The 20,895-nt window shown below is 39.3% G+C and overlaps 1 protein-coding gene across 5 annotated transcripts in view; it reads right to left on the minus strand.

Moving 5' to 3' along the window:
* Positions 1 to 20,895, minus strand: part of ZNF827 (zinc finger protein 827) — a 106,426-nt gene that overhangs the window by 25,832 nt on the left and 59,699 nt on the right. For all 5 annotated transcript variants that reach the window (XR_008745786.1, XR_008745787.1, XR_008745788.1 and 2 more), the window contains exons 6-8: positions 13,169 to 13,417; positions 12,416 to 12,473; positions 7,883 to 7,986 (exon numbers count right to left, since the gene is read on the minus strand). Coding sequence is in view for 2 of the 5 variants with exons in the window: in XM_027795196.2 (XP_027650997.2) it covers positions 7,883 to 7,986; positions 12,416 to 12,473; positions 13,169 to 13,417 (411 nt within the window). In the remaining 3 variants the exon portion in view is untranslated. The remainder of the gene's footprint in view (positions 1 to 7,882; positions 7,987 to 12,415; positions 12,474 to 13,168; positions 13,418 to 20,895) is intronic.

Below are 20,895 nucleotides of genomic sequence, written 5' to 3' on the forward strand. Positions count from 1 at the left end.
CCAGAGCCACTGTCACACAGTTTAGCACTGAATTATGTTGAACAAATTCTGCAATGTCTGCCTTGGTTTGGAGAACTATGCCAAGCACAGCCCACTTCTATAGCTGTCCAACTCACTCTCCTTCCTAGAATCACTTCCCACCACTTGCCAGCTATCCGTCTCTTGTTATCAGACTTCAGAGAGCAACCACGGTGACTTACAGTCCTTAGCCTTCTAGAGAGTGCAAAGACAGAGTGTAAACCAGTCAATGTGTACCCAAAAGACATTCTTTTTGTGTGAAGAATGAAAGAAAAATGCACGTTGGAGTTAAGGAACTAAAATCAGTTACTCAAATCAATCTGCCACTCTGTCACAGAAATTTTCCAACCATCTATGAAGCTGTCATACAGGTTGGATTTGTCAGAGGGATCTCTCCAGTATTCTTTTTCATGCATCTGCATGGATTTTTACACAAACACATATGCACACACATGCATACACATACACAAAAAGAAGAGTATCTGCTGAATCCTACCCCAGACAGGTATCAGAAGAGGAATAAAATTAAATGGGTGTTTTTAAGGACCAAGAGAACCAGACACTGCAGGGCTTAGTGAGTACCTACCATTGAGTTCTCCAGGCAGCAGTTACAGCAGTGTGGCACCCACCTCCAGCTCTGCTTTCAACAAGCACATTCCACAGAAATACTAAAATAGAAATAAACAGGACCAAGTTCCTGATGGAGCATGCCTTGCGTGCTGAATTAAGTGCCACTACGCTTTTCTACCCTGCCCGGAAGCCAATAGGGGTCAGGCACTCTCATCATCAAGAAACTGAAGGGGTTATCTAATGTCCTGGGTGGGCAGAGCTCATAACTCCGACCAAAACTGAAAGAAAATAAAATGACCAAACACGCTAATAATGGGATAAAGTGGAGGGATGGGGAAAATGCAGTATATAAAAGTCAATTCACATGCACATGCACTCCCTCGGCAACTATATTGGCAATAAAAATTGCTGTTCCACCACAGGGACAGAAAAGCTGCCAGGATCTTGAAATATTATTTTAGACTTTTAAAGAAGTCTGAAGTCCCACAAACATAATTAAGGGAGTGGAGCTTCATAGAAGGAGAGCCTGAGAGAGCTAGGACTGTTCAGCCTGGAGAAGAGAAGGCTTGATGGGATCTTTCCAATCTGCATAAATACCTGATGGGGGCAGGAATGAGATGAAACCAGGGTCTTTTCAGTGATGCCCAACAGAGAGGAGGCAAGGGAACAAATTAACACACAGGAAATTCCATTTAAATATAAGAAAATGCTTTTTTTACTGTTGAGTGTGGTCTGGCACTGGCGCAGGTTGCCCAGAGACTCTCCATCCCTGAAGATAGTCAAAACCTGACTGGACGAAGTCTTCAGCAACAAGCTTGACTCTGCTCTGAGGAAGGGGGTGGAACTAGACTTCCTATATCAACCATTCTGAAACTCTCTCAAAAATAATAATCCACAGGTTCTGGTGTCCTGAATGAATTAGAAATCAGTTGCTTGTAACTGTGCTCTTAAATCCCAGCTTTCTAGCATTTAGGACTGTGAAGAAAGTCTTCCTAAAGTAAACAGAGGATTACCCACAATGTGAAGTTGAAGGGGTTTTGGCAGGTGTAAGCAAACAACAACCACAGTAAGGTGTGAATTGTTCTAATTAACTCCATGGGTACATAGCTGGGAAGCTATACAAGGGCAATTTAAATGCCAACATTTCATCGCTGATCAGTTTAGCAGAAATCCTCGGGGCTTGTGCTTTCACAGTCCCTTAAGGCCTAAGGACATTTTCCAGGGTGACAAGAGTGCCAACAGTCCCCTACACAGAAATCAAACCCTCAAGGTGTCCCTGCATTTCTGCAGTGCAGTAACAGCGGTCTCAGGGTCAGTGTAAGGTACGTTAAAAGTAGCAAGTCTGGCAGCAGGCTGAAAGAGGAAAGAAGGAAAATTGTCACTGGCAACTTGTGAAGAAACAGAAACTATAGTTGGATTTACTCTAACCTCATATTCAATTTATTAAGGTCCTGACTTTCTTAACTAACCTAGTGATGCCCCACAATTCAGAGCTGGTTGCAGATGTTTAGTTTGCTGTGGAGCACAGGAGATCAGAATCAAGCAGAAATACTGCCGGAAAAAAGTGTATATGAATGAGCACATCTGCAGGTTGGACCAGATGCTTTAAGATGCTTTAAGCCATACAAAATTACAACATCAAGAGGTGTATTGACCTTAAAGTGTCTTTAAAAACAGATTGGGAAGGAGAAGACACATGCAAAATACTTCATACTGAAGTGTGTGGTATCTGTGCAACATGAACAGCTTGATCATTTATCAGGTTCCAAGTTAAAACTCTAAACCATCAGGAGGTATTTTTCAACTGCAGTCACAGAAGAAAGTAAACCAAATTATGTGTGGCCACAGCCACATCAGTCTCACACAAATGCTGAAATTTCACATGGCCGAAAGATACAGCCTTGCCTTTAGCCTACTCACATCCCAACATTCCTACAAACTATTAGGAAAAAAATAAAATAAAATTAGTTCACTGCTTCCCCTGATCTGGTTTAAAATGTGGCCACACAAATGTTGGTACTGTTGTGTTGGAGAACGTGCAAAGATGAGGCCCAGGGAGCCGGCAGATTTTCCTATTCAAGTATATTAAAGTTACAGTGGAATTACTGCTTTAAAGAGAAGAATTCGAAGGAGGGCGTATGAACAGTAACAGAACAAACATGTACGTCTCCTGAATAGTTCTGTAGTTCCAAACATACAAGAATCTGTTACAAATATTACCTTAGTTTGATAAACATAAATATGGGAAATGCCACTGATTTCGTTGTCAATAAAAATACTACTAATGGTACCAAGACCCAAAATTTTTGCACTATGTTTCGAGTTTTCTACTGAACTAAGTATCACACTACTGATTCAACATTGGCTTCTGGACACTTCTGGAGAGGAAGCATGGCCTGCCTGTCACCTTACAGGTCAGTAAAGGGTGTAGAGACACAGTGACAGGAGAGGCTCTGATGCATTTTCGAAAAGGTACTTGAGGGCAGAAGCTTTATTGGCTTTATTTCACTGAAATAAGTAACACCGGTAAATTTAGCTCTGGCACCAATGGACAAAATTTAAAAAGCCAGGGCTATTCATGGAGTACAACTCCCCAAACCCTACATCCTCCAGTTCCAAAGGTCTATTTTAGCCATGTAAAATTTCACTTATCACAATCAAAATCACAGTTTTGCAGGAAGTAGTACATTTTCACAAAAAGATGGATTTTTATCTTTTTTTAAACTTAATCCTCTACAGATAAAAGTGTTTCAGTATTTGACACTGTCAATGTAAATGAAGGAGAATACCAGGTCCTTAGTGAACAGGAGGAAAAATAATGAACTATTATTATACTACACACAGATACGCATGTAGAAAAAATACTCCCAAAACCCCATGGCTGAGGTCTTCACCGATATTAATGAACTGACCAGAAGAGGAACAGTGGATATCACTCATCTGCGTTTCATGAAGGCAAGTTTGATTTACAGAATGAGTCAGTGAGATAGTGGAAAACTATTAAAACACATTAAAGATTGGCTGAGGGTCAGGAACACGAGCATAATATCAAGTTTTTAATTTATCTAGTGATCTGGACTGAACTACATAGTCTGACATAAAACTCTGTTCTGTCAAAAGAAGAGTCTTACAAAACAGAAGACAAAAATGCACTTTTAAAGTGACTGTTTGAAATGAAATTTTTTATTTCTTCTCCCTACCTTTTGCTAGGCCAAAAAAGGTCATTTTGCTATTCTTATGGGGGAAAGCCGAAATTATTGTTTTGGATATGACTTTGTCTTAGATATGACTTTGATGCTATGGTAATTTTTGAGTGAAGTGTGTTTGATGTGGACATCAATACTGTTTTATTTTATTTCCATTTTTCAGTAAATGAGCTTAGTTGGACTATTTGTAATAGATAACGAAAAGTGTAATGTAACTACAATTAACTTGGTGTGGTTATTAATGCACAAAATACCTTAAAAAAGGAAGGGAAATAGTTCCCCAAATCTATCCAACACTTTTGAACTACATACTATAGGAAATTATTTTCTTCCCTTCTCAGAATATTAATTCACCACAGATTTACCAGGGAGTTACCATGACTTGTGCAGGGCTGTTGCGTCCCCTTCTGATTGCTGTTGGCGATTTCATTGTTATTTCCTTGGGTACCAGACTTAAAAGCTGCTACATGAGAACCTCTTCTGCCTGTGGTACTGCTGCTGATCAGGATTCCTTCACCTTTATTTCAGACCAAATCCATCACTATGTCATTATTTAGTTTTGGTTTGGGTTTTTTTTCCCCCAATTAATGCCCCAATCAAGTGCACCGCTCTCACACATTTTTAATACATCTTTCCTAATTATTTCGTGCTCCTTAGAGAACTTACATACTTGATATCCTACAAAATGTTCTTCCTCTTAAATACCTGATCTTGCAATTTTCTTATAAACTGGCTATGAGGAGAAGTGTTTTGTGCTGAGGAGGCCACTAAGCTGAAGTCTCAAGGACTGAACTTTGGATCAACCATTACTTAATCATCTTTAATACCTTCAACACAAAAAAAAATCCCAGCACTGCATTAATGAAAGCAATATCATCCATATGCAGAAATTTCAGAGTATTAAAAAAATTATCTTGAAAGCTAGAGTAACAAGTGAAACAATTGAAATTACAAGGTCAGATGGTCTAGAAAGTAGGAACAAGAATTTCTGTTGCATGCTGAAATCATTAGCTGAAATTGTAAAGGAAAAGCAAAAACATGTTACTATTTGATTAGTAAATGAACTGAGAGTCATCATCATGCTGTAGTTACAAAGATAGTGATTAATCAGGAGAGACAATATATGTGTATTTCCAATATATATATATTGGAACATTGCATGCTGCTGAAAAACTCATTGGTAAGACCTGTAAAATAGCATATATAGTTCTGACTACTTGTATTTGCAGAAATTGATCTCCCTGAACAGAAGCAGAAAAAGGCTACGATATTGGTCAGGAAATGGAAACCTTATCACACTAAAAGAGACTAAGAGATGTTAACTGGCTTACTTTCCCAAAATGAAGACAGAATTAGGGGGATGTAAGGTGGCACATTTAGATGGTGAACATCACAAGGAAGAATTATCAAAGATGAAGAACAGCATTGGTGAAACAACAGAAGTAGAACTTGCTGTGAATAAATCCGGGGTGAAAAGAGAGTGGTCTCAGCCCTTCAAAGGGGTGAGTTTCTCAAACAGTGTCCTCATACAAATAATAAGGATGACAGGTTTAAGATAAATCTTGTTAACGAATGAGATTACATAATGTGGTTACCTATTATAGAAAAGAATTGAATTTGACACATGAGGTATCTTACTGTCCTATGTTCCTGTCACTCTTCCCAATTCTTCTGCAGCTAGGGTGCCAAGAAGCCTTGCAGACAGAAAGTTGGCAGGAGTCTGGGGATACAACAGCCCATATTGGTGTTCTTTTGGAAAGAAGCACTATGTACATCGGGTTCCACCAAGGCCACCCAAACCAACTGGCAGTGAAGGCATCCTCATGCCACTTTGTCTGCCTGAGTCAAGCCTGGTTGCAGAGAGCCAGCACAGAGCAGCAGCTCAGACCCCATGCCTGTCCATCAATCAGACCCTGCTAACTGTGGTGGCAGTGGCACGTAATCACATTTTTGGATATTGGCACTGCTTAATGAACACTCTTGACCATTAGCAGTTCATCTGCTTGGATTTTAGTTGATCTCTTGAAGATGAGACTGGACTGGGAATTTCCTGTCATTTTCTTATGCTGTTCTTTTCTACTTCTTACTATCCTGTTTCGAGGATGAAGTAACCCAAAACAAATCTCAAGTGAAAGCATAAATACCATTTATCCATGGGACACCACATACACATTTCCACACCATTTTCTGTTACATCCTGTTGACCTTTACATTGGTTTGTTACTGTTCCTTTATGCTACTCTCTGCAGGGATGAAGTTTCTTCTGAGCTATCCATAGCACTACATAGACTATTTCTTCTCACAAGGCTGAAACTAGCAGGAAATCTACCTGTGGGTATTCTGCTGTTCTTTTACATGAATATCACATTTGTAATGGATTAAAAATTTAAATCACATTCCTGGTGCTACTGTGAAGTTGTGCTTCAGGTCCAAGAATTTATTATGAAGCTGAGAAAAATCAACATATTTTGAATGATAGGGTTGTTCCAAAAATAAAATTGAAGCAGACACCGACATTTTTTATTTCAGTGTACGTGCTGCTATTACATATCAGAGTCTTATAACCACAGAACAATATGTATTACAACACACAGACCTATCAAAATAATACTTATTCCATAAGGCAGAATACGGGGCAGCATGAACATACAAATCCCAGATCCTCAGAAGTCATCGTAACACTCCAGGATGTCCTAACCAACTAGATACTTTACATCTTTTAAGCAGAAGATGAAACATGTCACCAAAACCCGTCTATAGTTCTAGTGGCCTCACTTAAAATGAGGCCTTACAGAGAATTAAAATTCTTATATATTAATCTAGGTATGATGTAAGAGTATTGCTGCTAGAGGCCATGTCCTCTGAGGTACTGAGGACTGCCTGAGGAGTCTGAGAGTTCTCATCTTTCATCTGGGTATATGAATATTCCATGTTATGCCAAGGTCAAAAGCCAGGACTGAAGTGCTAACCTGGTTTACATTTTAATACTTTAAAGCACCACACCTGATCTTGTTCTCCTTGCTCAGAGTTACAAAATCCACTACTTGCTTGCAGAAGTGTGGCTGAGGCTAGCCTAAAGACCCTTGTCCTTACGCTGCAAATTTTCTTCTTCTTCCTGCTATGCATATTAACCTTAGACAACATCTAGCTCTTACCCTTATCTGCCACTTCACAAGCTGTCAAATGACTACTCAAGCATTAAAAAGAATGAAGGGTCTGTTAAGTTGTAAATTAAATGACAGTCTATAGCTGAAAATTAGCAGTAACGTACCCAAAACTTTATTGATTGCTAAGAAAAGGTGAATAACCCCCCCCTACAGCTGGCTGTGTAATTACTGACCTTTAGAACCCAAGAGCTATTAATTTAAGAACAGATAGCAGTGAACTAGCAAGTGAGTTATTTTGCAGTAGGACAGTAAAGGCACGTATCAAGTTTTTGCACATGTTCAGTGCCTTTTAACAGTATTGTTACATGCCTATTTTTTTTATTTTAACGCAGAATATAACCCAAGCTACATCTGGACATCAAATACCTATCAAGTAGTTCAGAAGGTCAGTGCAAGTGTACCCACAGATGCTGAGGCCTTTCAGTATAAGAACTCTGCATCCTTCCAAAAGGATTTCTAAATTACTTAGTTACTGTTAAAGGCAGGAAAATTGTATTGCCAAGCCAGCTCAACTACTCCACTCCGATACACGTACTGCAAACATTTCATCTGTACCCCGAGAGATGGAAATGGCCAGTAACAGGAAAATAGCAGATGTTAATCTGACATCAGTAAAGTTCCTTTACATATGGGAGAGACATGCAGAGAAAAACACACCTCTGTTAATACTGCTGAGTTCTATCTGTTAAGCACTCTTGTACAATTCACAGAAACAGTAGTTTAAAAGCTATTAATACAAATGCTTCAGTAATATTTAACTTTTTTCTTTCCCTTCTTAATAAGCACTTACTGTGATGGAGAGATAGCTGCCTTTTCACAAAGCAAACTACATTTTAAGAGCATTTGTCAGGTGGCGGAGTCAGTAAGAAAATTTTAAACAGATATATTAATGGGAAGTAATGAAATAGAAAGGTATCTGACCTGGTGCAGATGTCCTTCCATGAAGAGTAGTTTCATTAGGCAGGAGATCTTTTGAGTTGGAAGTGAATGGTGATTGTCTAAATGTGTCTTCAGAAAAGAAAGGGCTATAGGAAAAAATAAGATGTCTTTTTGTAAACAAAATAGCAGTTAATGGAAGAAGTAAATATGAGTTTTGACCCTATCATCTTAACATTGTAACAAATACCATCTTGTTAAAAACCCTATTTCATTTACAGAATTCATGTTGAAAGATATGCAGACCATAAGACAAGGTGTGCACAAGAGACATACTTTGGTAAAACTGCATCTCAGAGTGAAAACTGAAGTCCTTCTTCCCAAATGGCTTTAAAGTACATTTCAACATCTCAGATTTGCTATATCACAATACTATATGGATCATTAATATTGATACTTTAAAAAATCATATTCTACTGTCACATCTGGAGAGGACAATCAGGAAAGGTGGAAAATATTATTATTTAATAATAAGGTATATTGTAATTGTTTTTTAAACTAAACTTTTTCAAAATGTAGGTTAAGATGCTAAATAGTTCTCTTTTGACATGGAATTTCATGACTGAAATTGACTCCAGGAATTCGATTTTTAAAGCAGGAAACAATTCATATAAGCTAATGAATGGCTACTTCTCAAAGAGTATTTATTAAGTGCAAAAATTATCAGCTACTTGACTCCAAAAAGTCATGCTTTGGTTTTAATTAATAGGCAGTAAAAAGTCAATTCCAATAGTGAATTGGCATTTCTGCCAACATACTTTGTTTTCTGCTTAATTAAAGATCATAACAGAAACAAGAATTCCTTGTCTACAACACAGTTATCAGTAAGAGGTACATAAAAAAATTCAAAATGGAAAAGGACAGTCTTCATTGGAAAACTTTTCTAAGGTGGTGTATTCCATTTGCATGCAAACTATTGATTTCTTACAAACCAAATGAGAATTACATTAAATCTGATCTCTCTCATATTGAGAATCCTTAACAGACTGGTAGTACGTGTTTCAAAGGTGCAGAACGGGAGACCAGCTCGTTTCTGCAGCCTGTTCTTATTCAGTGATAAAATCCAAGAACCTTTTCAGGATAAAGAATATACCATGAGATCTCACAAAGCCTTGCACAGTGGGTAGTCCATACCCAGAAAGTACGTGCCAGCAGCACCAACCAAGTTGACCCTACCAGTCCAGATACCCAGCGTGTCAGTCTAAACAACAGCAGTTGTGTACGTGTTCCCTCATACAGTTTTTCTGCAGAGAGTGAACAAGGTGTTCTCCACTGAGACACTGGTAACACTTTTGGTAATCATTTAGCTTCTCACCAAGTTTTTTGGCCATTATTCATTTTGTGCTGTTCCATATGTGACAGTTAATGGCATATTTTGGTATTACTACAGAAGTTTGAACATAACCTTAAACACTGTCAACATTCAGTTGTGCTGAAGGGTAAGGCATGAAGCTGCCTCAAACCTGAACAGTTCAATGTATGCAGGTGGCTGAACAATGTGTAATGCTCAAGAAAACAAGCAATCAGGATAAAGCAAACCAGCTCTGGCCCACATGTGCAAAACAACTTTTTCCAAGACTCACATTTCCACTCAGGGGTGACATAATATAAAACAGACTGACGCTGTATAAAAATATGGCATCGTTTATTGCAACATTCCTCTCACTGGTTTAATAACGATTTGAAAGAAAAACACCAATAAAAAAAGTTTTATTACTGTTGAAACTCTTCAAAATCTTGTAATCCGCTCTGGTTTCCACATTGGCCTTCCTGCTTGTGCCTTAGATTCAGTCACTGGAACACTGCTTATTGCTGGTTCTAAGCAAAATGGATGATGCAGAGCTTATCTATTTCAGGCTAGGCCATCTATCATGAGCAGGCTGCTGTTGAAGACTGCATTGTATTGTGTCCCAAGGATTCCCCTCTCCGTCATCATCCTCCAGTGAATTACAGAACCATCCTTGGATACCTTTTTTTCTGCCTTCCTCTAGAATGGCAGCTGAGTCTCTTCAGTGTTGGCCCTATTAATATTTTTATTTCAGCAGATGCATCCTCCAGTTTCCAGTGCAAAGTATGGAGGGAGGAGCTCCTGCTTCATAGTAAGAAATTACATAAATTGTTCTCAATCGCCGTGCAAAGCCCCTTCTGATGAAGATAAAGCTTTAGGATTATTTTTTTTTTTCTGGCTGCACTTTCTCCAGTTTTATGGCTACACAGTTCTCTAGATGAAAGAAACTTATCTTGGCATCTTATGTTGGCGTACTCACTTCCAGATCATTTGCTTCTCCACTTTTTGTCTTCATATCACAGATGGCAGGCTGTACCATCTCACTCAGCCATTGAACTGTGAGGAATCCTTGCCAGTTTCAGCTACTTAAGCAAAGTCATATGGAAGTATAAAAGTCCAGGAATACTCACAGGAGAAATGGCAACAGATACGCGACAGTTAGAAATGTTAATATGGAATAAGACAGCAAAAAGTGCCTGCGTACCCCACCTTGCTGGGCTTTGCTGATTTAAAATTCTCACCAATGACACAGCTTAATGTCTTTGCTCCCCAGCTACTCACAGGTGGACAATACTGACCTCACCTTGGCTCTCTGCAGCTGTCGGCAAACTTCACATAACAATTGTGATTCAAATGCCTTTCTGTCAGTGCTCCAGATGTAGGCTGGTGAGCCAAACTGCAACACCACACGTTTTCTTAATGCAGTCTGAGTGCCTCTATCCTCCACTGGCTGCTCCATCACATTCTATTTTTGAGAAGGCATCATACCCTTACCAGTAAAGACTTCCAGCTGTTTGTTTGGTTTTGGGTGGGGTTTTTTTTGCAAGGTTCTTTCAAGTCAATCTGTTCGAACTCGCAGGATTTAGTAGACTGACTCACTTCCCCTTAAGAAGCTCTTCTCATTCATGTCTTCTTCTGTTGATAGAGAGGTAAGATAAGAAAAGCACCCGGAAGAACTGAACCAGGCACTCAGCATTTCATGCCCTGATGGGTAGCAGTCATTATCAGGACTTCTCAGTAAAACTCACTGCAACTTTGACAACGGCCAATTGTCCTATCCTCTTAAAAGTTGGCAGCCAGAAGAAGGGGAAGTTATCTTTGAACTGGCCTCAACTTTTCCAGTTTGAGTATCTTTGATAGATCCAAAAGTAGCTCTGGATTCTCACGCCAGTCCTGCCGGTAACGTCATGAGAACACTGAAATCTATTTTCAACTGACTGTTTGTCACCCCCTCCCTGCTGTGCTCGCTGGATGGTTAATGAGTAGTTGGGCAATATATGTGCATTTATCTCCATATGTATCTCTCAGGCTTATGCTTTTAAAGTAGTCACAGGAAGGCTATGCAGGCTGCATATCCCACAAATTCCCAAACTAGCAAACATGGGAAGCATTCACAGTAGCCAGAAGTTAAAAGCTGAATTTAATTATCTTTCAACTTGTAACACCAAAAGGTCCCTAATGTACATTTACTGAGCTGGTCAGTTTATTAAAAACAAATTATTTACTTATTACAGTTACCATGAATGAATGGGATAGGCCTAGGAATTTAAGAACAACATACTTTAGAGATCTCCTCTTCTGCAAATGAAATGCTTTTCATTTTCTGTCTGGGCAAAGCTGTCTTAGCTAGCAGGCACTGAACATGCTGGGAACTTCTGCAGAAGGGGCTGCAGAATCACAGGTTTTACTCTGTCTTTGAAGGAAATCTCTGTCACTTCAGTGTGCTCAGTCTCCAACCCATCCACACCGATAGGGAACTTTCAAGTAGGAAATAAATGTACCCTTGCCAATTCTTACCTTCCCCTCACCACGGGCTCCTAAGGTTTTACCAAGTCTAGCTACCACTTATTACGGAAGAGCTTTGAAGAGCCCCCATAGGGGGGTCATATGTATGTAAACAACTTGTGGGCTTGTTCTCAGCCACAGTACTGTAAAGTGCGTATCTCTAACAGCACATGCTGTAACTGGATCATATTTTTAATTCCTGGATAATTTCATTCATTGTACTAATGAGACTAAATGTTTCATTAGCATTATCTCAGTCTGACTTAAAAATTCACCTCTAGAAGGCATTGAGATGATAGAAATACTAAACTGAAAATTTATTAAAGAAACCCAAGTTTGACAGAACACTGAATCAAAATCACCTCTTCTTACATTGGTCCACTTCTTAAAATCCAGTTGTCAGCCTGTTCTTCCCCCAAGCACCGCATGTACTATGCAGTTTCTTTTACATTTCAGTTTTTGTAGAAAAAAAATTCTTAAAATGATGTGTGAATACATCATCAGAGAACAGTCATTTTGGCCCAAAGGCCTTTTGTCTCATGAACTCTAAGCAATCAGATCTATAGGTGTAATTTTTCAGATATGGGTTAGTTACTCATGAAAATATCTTACACTTGTAATATCTGGTCACATTTGCAGGAGGCAGACACGTTTGAGTTCACAAGGCAAAATGAAGCAATGCCATTTACGCTACAGCTTTGTAGATAACAATGGACTGTACTTACCTGGCTGTCGTTCTGAGGGCATTATCTTTATTGTGGTTGTGCTCTTTGCTCACCTTTTCTGCAGAGGAATATACATGGGGTTTTTTTGTGATTAGCATATATCACATTTTCCCTATCAGGTTTTATTCAGCAGAACTATTTTAGTGCTTTCTGATATGTAATATGGAGTAATTTGGGGTAAATTACAGCATGATTAGCAAATGGGCATGACTATTTAAACTAACACCCAACAAATTTTTTGAGGCTCATATTTCAGTGTTAGTGCTCCGTGTAAAGTGTGCAATACAAGCATTCATTAAACACAGTTCTGATATCGTTGTCTTTATGTAATAGCTGAGGTTCACCTTCTTTGTCAAGAGAAATGGACATTGCAGCCCCAGGAGCACAGCATGCTGCAGCCACTGGCCACTTAATGCCAGTAGCTATAAGTTCCCCTATACTCCAAGGCCTGGATCAACCCATTGGCACAAATTATTTAATTAGCCTTCAAAAACACGAGAGTTGAACTCCGGCTTTTCCAATTCAGTTCAAATATTGTGAACCTGACCTGACTGTCACAGTGCTCTAAAGCATATGCTAACTATGCAGGATGTTTGGTAAAGCTTTTGTGTTCCAAATGTGAGGGTAGAAGGGCTCTAACTCCTATTATTTTTCAGCCTTAGCAATTTCACACTTTCATAGCACTTTAACAGTTTATACACAATCTCTTTTTGTTCTTTAAATTCAACTATCAACTATTTCCACTGCTTTTACCTGATAACTGGAAGAGCAGCTCAGATGCCATCTTCACCGATATATCTTGGCTGAATAGATTTCTTTCTGGGAGCACACGACCTTCTGGTGTCTTCTGTATGTGTTCACTAATGTCTCGCCCTAATAAAGTGCTGTAGCCAACATTTTGGCTGGGTTGGCTGGGTGACACTGAAGCCTGCGAATCATGAATGTCAACTTCCATTGGTTCTTCCTTTATCTTTACCATCTGGGTATCCTTGTAACTCTCAGCTGCAAATATGTATTGAAAAAAATAAACAACCATCACAGTTATTTAATTAGGCTACGATTTTTCAGAGTACTCAAAGCAGGAATCACAATTACAAAGTTATAATTTGTATACCATATCACTGCAAATGGTAAGGGAAGCGAGCACCTGACTGCTACGGTATTCTCCTGGGGGTTATAAATAGAAGGCAATCTCTTGAAAATAATTTTTCAAACTACAGAGCAGAAAATAGTTGCAAATTTGTAAATATAAGAGTTACATCACTTTCTATGAATACTGGGTGATCACACATCAGTTAGTGAAGTTTTATTAAATAGAACTTGCAACTACACACCAGCTCTCCAAAGGTGGGCACGGAAGACCTCTTACAAACTCTAAATTACTCTATCAGCAGAAGTAACAGCACAGTCAGTCAGAAGTATTGGTATGGGGCTAGGGGTGGGGGAGAAAACCTCATCTGCTCCTCTCCTGCACTTTCTCTTTTATGGAGACAACTACGTGAAGAACCAGTTTGTTATATCTGCATATGCTTTCCAGATGAGAGGAGTATTCTGGGGCCCATGCTCTTCTGAAGTCTGATTTTGTAACAAGCATAGATATTCCCTCATACGTTACAAGATCCAGTGACCTTAATAACCAGTTTCCATAAGCCCCTATCCTTCCTTCCCTGCTGCCTTCTCCAGTGTCCTAGGTCTAGCAAACAAAAACGTAGTCTAGAACCTGATTTGTAGTTCACTCTCTACACTTCAGATGCCCTGGGTGTTACTGAATGCTCTGATTTGGCTGCAAGGTAAGTGATCATTTTTCCTTTAGAGTAAAAGCTCTGAAACCTCAAAATCAAGGCCCCAAGGTGGTTTCCCTACCACACCCCAAATACCTATACAGCCTTTTTGATTCAGACTTTCTGCTGTGAAAAGAGAAGTTAAAGACCTGTAGAATTTATTCTCAATTTAGTTTCAGAGAATGACAATGAGGTTTTTGTAAAGATTTTCATTCAAGAGCACTCCTGAAAAGACACTGGTATCATAGCAGAACTGCCCAACTAGGTGTTGCCTCTGCTGGCTGGATGCTGACTCCAGAAACAGGCAGCCTAAGATGGGCAATATGCCTAGGAGAATCAAGAAAATAAATAAATGCATGACACAGTTAAATATCAGCAGTGCCATCCAGGTAAGGAATCATTCCAACAACAACAAGGTACATGGGTTTTATTAATTTTGCCTAAACCTGTACACATACTTCTGGTACTAGCCAAGATACTGCAAGATATTTAGCACATGCCCCAAATTGTCACCTATGTATCCTCCACAGCTGGAGTCAAGGGAAAGCATGAGTTTGAATTGCTCATGAGCCAAAGGAGGAAAAGGCCACCCTAGCACCCAGCAAGAGGCCATGGTAGAGGTCAGGGACAGGCACACTGCAGCACACAGAGCCAGAGAAGCAGAAAGCTTAGATGCTGAGTGGATTAGGAACTGAGAGAGTAGTCTGGCCCTTGTCCAGACTGGGGGAACATGATCAGATCTGTGACTGTGGGACAGCATGCTAACTGGTACAGATGGAGGCTGGCCATCCTGATAGCATTAGGTGGAGATGGAGGCACTGCGCAATGAGTTTCCTCACATGGAAGTTTCTTTTTGCCATTTGTCAAATTTTACTACTTGGAAGACTCTGATGTTTAAAATAAATAAATGAATACCAGTTCATAAGAAAAAGCCCAAACACAAACAATACTTTCTATTAAATTCAGGTCAGAGAGGAAAAAAAATGGGGGATGGGGGGATCCACTAACTTCACTTGATAAATTAATCTGTTGCTGCTCTCCTCCTTTCTAACTCACATATGATTGTGTCAGCCTCACAGATTTTATTCCAAGTGTGAATGTTTCAAACACCACCAGGCCTTTTGTTTTCCATTACCCAATATTACAATGAATGTCAGAGGTTTGGTCATCCCTGGTAGCATCCTTAAGCTAGTCAACTGGTTGGTGTCATCCTGTAGTCTCTAGCCAAGATGAACAGAATCCCTTTAGCAAGAAGACATAAGCATTCCACCTAAAATTAAACTGGTATGTGTCATGAAGTCCTTTTTCATTCCCCTGGTTTCTCCCTCTCCCCACATTCCTGTTCTTAAGTGGAAAAAAAGTGGCTTTGCTGCCTACAGGTCTTTAAAATAAAAATAAATAAAAAATCAAAGCCAAAAGATAAAAGCCACTTGGATATGTTCCAGGAACAATTTACATGAAGTGCTTTCAATCTTTTCTTATGACATTTCTTGAACTTTAAAAGAAATATATAAACATTGATAAAAATCTTTATGATCTACAAGATACTTTTCAGACTTTGGAAAATTTCATAGTGCCTTCTCAACTGAAGACAAGTTAGAAGTACCATATAATGCCTTTTTTGTCCTGTTAAGCAGATTTTTTTTAATTTTTTTTTATTTAAAGCTTCCATTATCCTTGTATTATAAAACCACAGAATGTTGCATCTGTGTTGAAAAGTGTAAAAATAGCATGCTGTGCATTGAAAGTGAACACAGAACAGCAAAGGAACACATCAGGTAACACTGTCAATCAAAAGCTCAGGTAACTGCAAACAAATGAGTTCTTCAGATGTCTGACAGACCGAGCTCTGCACCCAACTGCCAAATTTAGGTGCAGAGTCAAGCTGACCTTTGCTGCTCTCTCTGCTTTTAAAATATTCTTTCTATTTCTGTTCCTGCTCCACACAGTTTAATTCCCTGTCCAGCAGATGCTTTTGAATCAGACAGACTGATATGACCCCAACTAAGGCAAGAGTCAAGCAATACCGATGACCTTCTCTTCCTCACAATCAGCTGGCAGGCAAATTGTCCTAACTAAATTTACATATTTGATCATTTCCTTTGACCTTTATCACCACAGCTGCACCCTATGATCTGACAGAATGTCCCTGCAAATGTGAATCCTGTCATACTCCGACTGCCAAAAGCAAACACACACAGAAGACTGAAGGAAGGTCCCTATAATAATTTTACAAGAGGTAACGACAGGGAAACACAGTCAAGTGTGTCCCATGAGCAGCAACCACAGACACACAACCCATCTGTAACAGATCTTGGGCTGGTAAAAGACAGCAGTTAAAGCAGTTAAGGTTGTACCCACAGCCATCTCACCATACCAGCAGTCAAACTGTAATTTCTTGAAGATTTATTTTCCTTTCTGTGCTACAAACTATTCATTTGTGGAGTAAGGTGATATCCCTTATTTCCTTACGTAGGTATCTCACATGGTCATAGCGTAGCTGAAGTTTTTCAAGTCAAGGAAGGACTGGTACACCAAAAGGTCTCCTAGTTCAAATAATTAAAATCATAATAGCTTTAGGTTTTTTTCAATTTTTCATTTCTCCTTCAGTAGGTGAGCTAGGTTAAATAAACTGCAACATATCAGAACACAAAGTTAGTATACGAGAGTAATTTTCTTCATATCAGATTTTTATAGAAGTCCAGACATCTAATTCCTAGCAAAAATCAGTAGGGGATAAAGACTCAAGTAGCTCTAAAGTATGCTGTGATCTCCTGAGCATGGGCTGCTCTTCATTCCAAACTAATCTGGATGAAGCTCAGAACAACAGCACAGCAGTGAACATTGCTCATCTGGCAGAAAATGAACTAAATCACCTAATATGCCTTTTCCTGCTGTTAACTTTGTGATATGGAAACAGCTTAACAAAACAAAAGAAAATTATTGCATACACAGATGTACTATCATCAAGCCACAGAGATACTGTTTTTTTCTTTACAGGGCAGTATAACTTTTAATCAGCTGATCTATAAAAGCCTCAATTACATTCTGTTCACATCAAGTGAGACAATTTTCCACATCAGATATGAAAAATGCAGCATCGGACAGGCTTGTTCCAGGAGAAAGCAGTTTCTTCCACAGCTTTCAGGTTCTCTGGCATTCACAAGTTCAAGGAACTGCAAAGTAGTGGCACTTGCTAAAAAAAAAAACCCCAAACATTACAGAAGAACAATACTCATGCTACCTAAAAGCACAGGGTACAGCATTCAGCCCTGAAGGACTGACAGTGTCACCTCCAGAAGGTGTAACACTAAGAGTGTAATTTAATCTTAGACAATGCCTCTCTACAGCCTAGGACAGAGATTGCCAAGACGGGGTGCCAGTGAGGGCCCTCAGCCCGTTTCTGTGAGACATGCTGGCTACCCTGCAGCACACTTCAGGTCTTACCAAGGTGAGCCAGGGGGTCCTGAGGTAACAGGAGATGAGGGGGAAACACCAATGGAATTCCTCAAAGGAACTAAAGGACCTGTTGGAGCGGGTCCAGAGGAGAGACACAAAAATGTTCAGAGGGCTGGAACACCTGTCTTATGAAGAAAGGCTGAGAGAGTTGAGAATTGCTCAGCCTGGAGAAGAGAAAGCTCCAGGAAGAACCTTATAGCGGCCTTCCAGCACTTAAAGAGGGCTTGTAAGAAAGATGAGGACAAACTTTTAGCAGGGCCTGTTGTAATAGGACAAAGGGTAATGGTTCTAAACTGAAAGAGGGCAGACTTAGACTAGACATAAGGCAGAAATATTTTACAATGAGGGTGGTGACACACTGGAACAGGTTGCACAGATCAGTGGTAAATGCCCCATCCCTGGAAACATTCAAGGTCAAGTTAGACGGGGCTCTGAGCAACCTGATCTAGTTGAAGATGTCCCTGCTCATTGCTGGGGGGTTGGACTAGATGACCTTTAAAGGTCCCTTCCAAGCCAAACCATTCTATGATTTTATGAAGCACTTGCCTGCTCTAGAGGGGACACACTGAACACGCTCTTCTAATAGAGCACAGTCTACTTTTCACTTTATTTGAGATGAAAGTCAAAATCAAGTGCATAGATTTAATAAAAAGTATAAGTCATGTAGTAAATATACTGCTTTTCTGATACAGTAACTGTCCAGTGACCTTCCATTGCTGAAATCAAATGAATTCTTGTTAAATTACTCAAACTTCTTACCACCATTTTATTTAAAACTTCATCCTGCAACTAAAATTCTAAGTTGCTCATATTTGCTGAAATGCCCATCAGCTTTACAGATCAACTTTATGAATCAACATAGAAAATAAAGCCTTTCCCATATGTCTCATAAATTGGACTCATGCACTAGTTTTCACAATCAAGTAGACAGGGCTAACTAGTGGGTCAACTTGTACTGACTTCAAAAGCTTTCAGTATGGAGAATCAGGCATTTTGTTATGCTAATTGTTTTGATTTGCTAGAAATAAACATGCCCTAAAACAGCTTAAATAAAATCTCAGAGGTAGTGAACAGTTGGCAAGCCCTGAAGGTTCTGCTACAGACACAACAAGTAACATCTGATGTTCCCTAGGGCCCTGTGCTTGATGCTTTATTTTGCTAGTATTTTTTTCAAACTGCTGTTTTATATAAGACAATGTCAATGGGCCTTGAATCAATGTAACAGGATCCTGCACGTAAAAAAAAAAATAAATCATAAAATGGCTTATATTTGTTGTAGTGGAACATCTGAACTCCCATGTTACAGAATTTTGCAACTGCAGGTTTAGTTTCATAAAAATGCAAACACCAACAACAGAAAAAAAGAGCAAATTAAAGCAATAGACTAATTTGAGTTATGATACACATCTGCTACTCCCTCCTTTTAAATGGTAGGATTATCATGCTTACCTGAAAGACCCTACTTGCAGAACACAGCCAATCCCTCAAAACAGATCAAGAAGAATTTGATAAAAAGTCTACACGTGCAGGGAATTGTTATTTTACAATATATTCCATCTAAGTCCATGTAAGTCTCCCAGTTCAAGAAAATTCTAGTCTAGCATTTCTGCAGCAAGCTGTACCTTTGCAGAGAGCCTGACTCCAGTTCTCCTGTCTTTACAAGCTGGCTCTCTAAAGGCAAGGGGGACTGCAAGAGGCCCCTCTGCAAATATTGTGCATCCACAAGGCCCTGACACGCGGAAAAAACTTGACACTGCCCACTTTCCATAGCTCTGTGGCAACTCCCACCTGGCTGAATATCATCAAGGAACAGCGGTAAAGCAAAGGATCGGGGTTGTTTAAAATCTTTGGTGACAATTCCTAAATAAAATAAAATAAAATAAATCCAGAACACCAAAAGAAACACATTTGAGCCACAGGCATTATGATTTCTTATTATTGCAGATTTCCTAATCTTTTAAATTAACATGGTTTTCATTAAATGTCAAGATCACCCTGACATGGAAAAAAGGAAAAAGGTGATCTGCAATAACTTAAAGGTACAGTATAGCATCAACTGAACTAAAAGCTAGGCTCTGTTGTAAGGTACTTGTTTTTCTGTGATTTTTGTTGTTTTGTGAGGGTTTTTTAAGATCTATAATTGAAAAAGACTTTGCAGACTTCTATAATCCCCACCCTATATTTCTCTGTGAATGGGCAGAATTTTTTTACATTTCCACTGCTTCTGGGTTTAGACATTAAGTGTTGTCTTGAAACATGGTAAAAACTATCAGTAGCTACAAATCCATTACTAGTTGAGTTCTTTTGGATTATGTTACTTTGCAGATGTCATGGAAAAGCTTATTAAACTGAATGAACATACTATGGCCTGACAGGAACTTCATGTAGTACAGCATTGGCAGATGAGTCTCAGAGTCTTTTTTTTCCTCAAGATTTTTTTTTTCCAAATCTGGAAGCTGACACATTGCAATAGTAAATCTAGCTATCTAGAAGTTTGTATCTTTTTCTATATGTAATTAAATCACAGCTTCACTCTATCCATTCACAATCAATTTCACATTTCTGATGGTTAAAAAAACAAAAACCACTTGGCTAATAGCAGGATTTAATCTGGTTATGTGACTTGCCATGGCTTGCTATCTCTTCAGTTCCCTTCAAGAGAGTCTTATTTTGAGTCCTACACTTCCCCACTTACTTTCCTGAGCTTCTACAGAAGCACCTGCTGCTGCCCAGAGCTTTCTAATGAGCTATTTAGAGACCAAGGAACAAAAGACTTCCCTGTATTTTCACTCCTCTGCCCATTATCAAGGCTCTTTAAGCAGGGATGAAAGAACTTGACAGCTCCCCTGCAATCTAGGTACAGAGACTCTTATGAGGTCCTGACAACAGCAACCTGCAACGACAGCAGCCTGGATCCATACAAGCTCTTCCCAGAACAGTCCACGATGTTACGAAAAAAAAAATACGTAGGAAGGTTAGTTTCTCTGTCCCCCACCTCACTCAAAGAACGTAGTAATGTACTTTTTCTTCACCATAGTAACAATAAACTAAAAAGTCTGCTAACGCTAACACAACCCGCTAAACCTGAAAATATTTTGTGACTGCCAAGAATAATAGCTTACTAACCATGGACTTGTTTTTGTTGTCAATTCACACTGCTGATGACAGCCAAACCTAAAGCCACCCCAGCCTTAAAATGAGGTAAATCTGACAACAGCTGTCCAGCCACACACACACAGA

This window comes from Falco peregrinus, chromosome 2 (assembly GCF_023634155.1).
Source record: "Falco peregrinus isolate bFalPer1 chromosome 2, bFalPer1.pri, whole genome shotgun sequence".
NCBI lineage: Eukaryota > Metazoa > Chordata > Aves > Falconiformes > Falconidae > Falco > Falco peregrinus.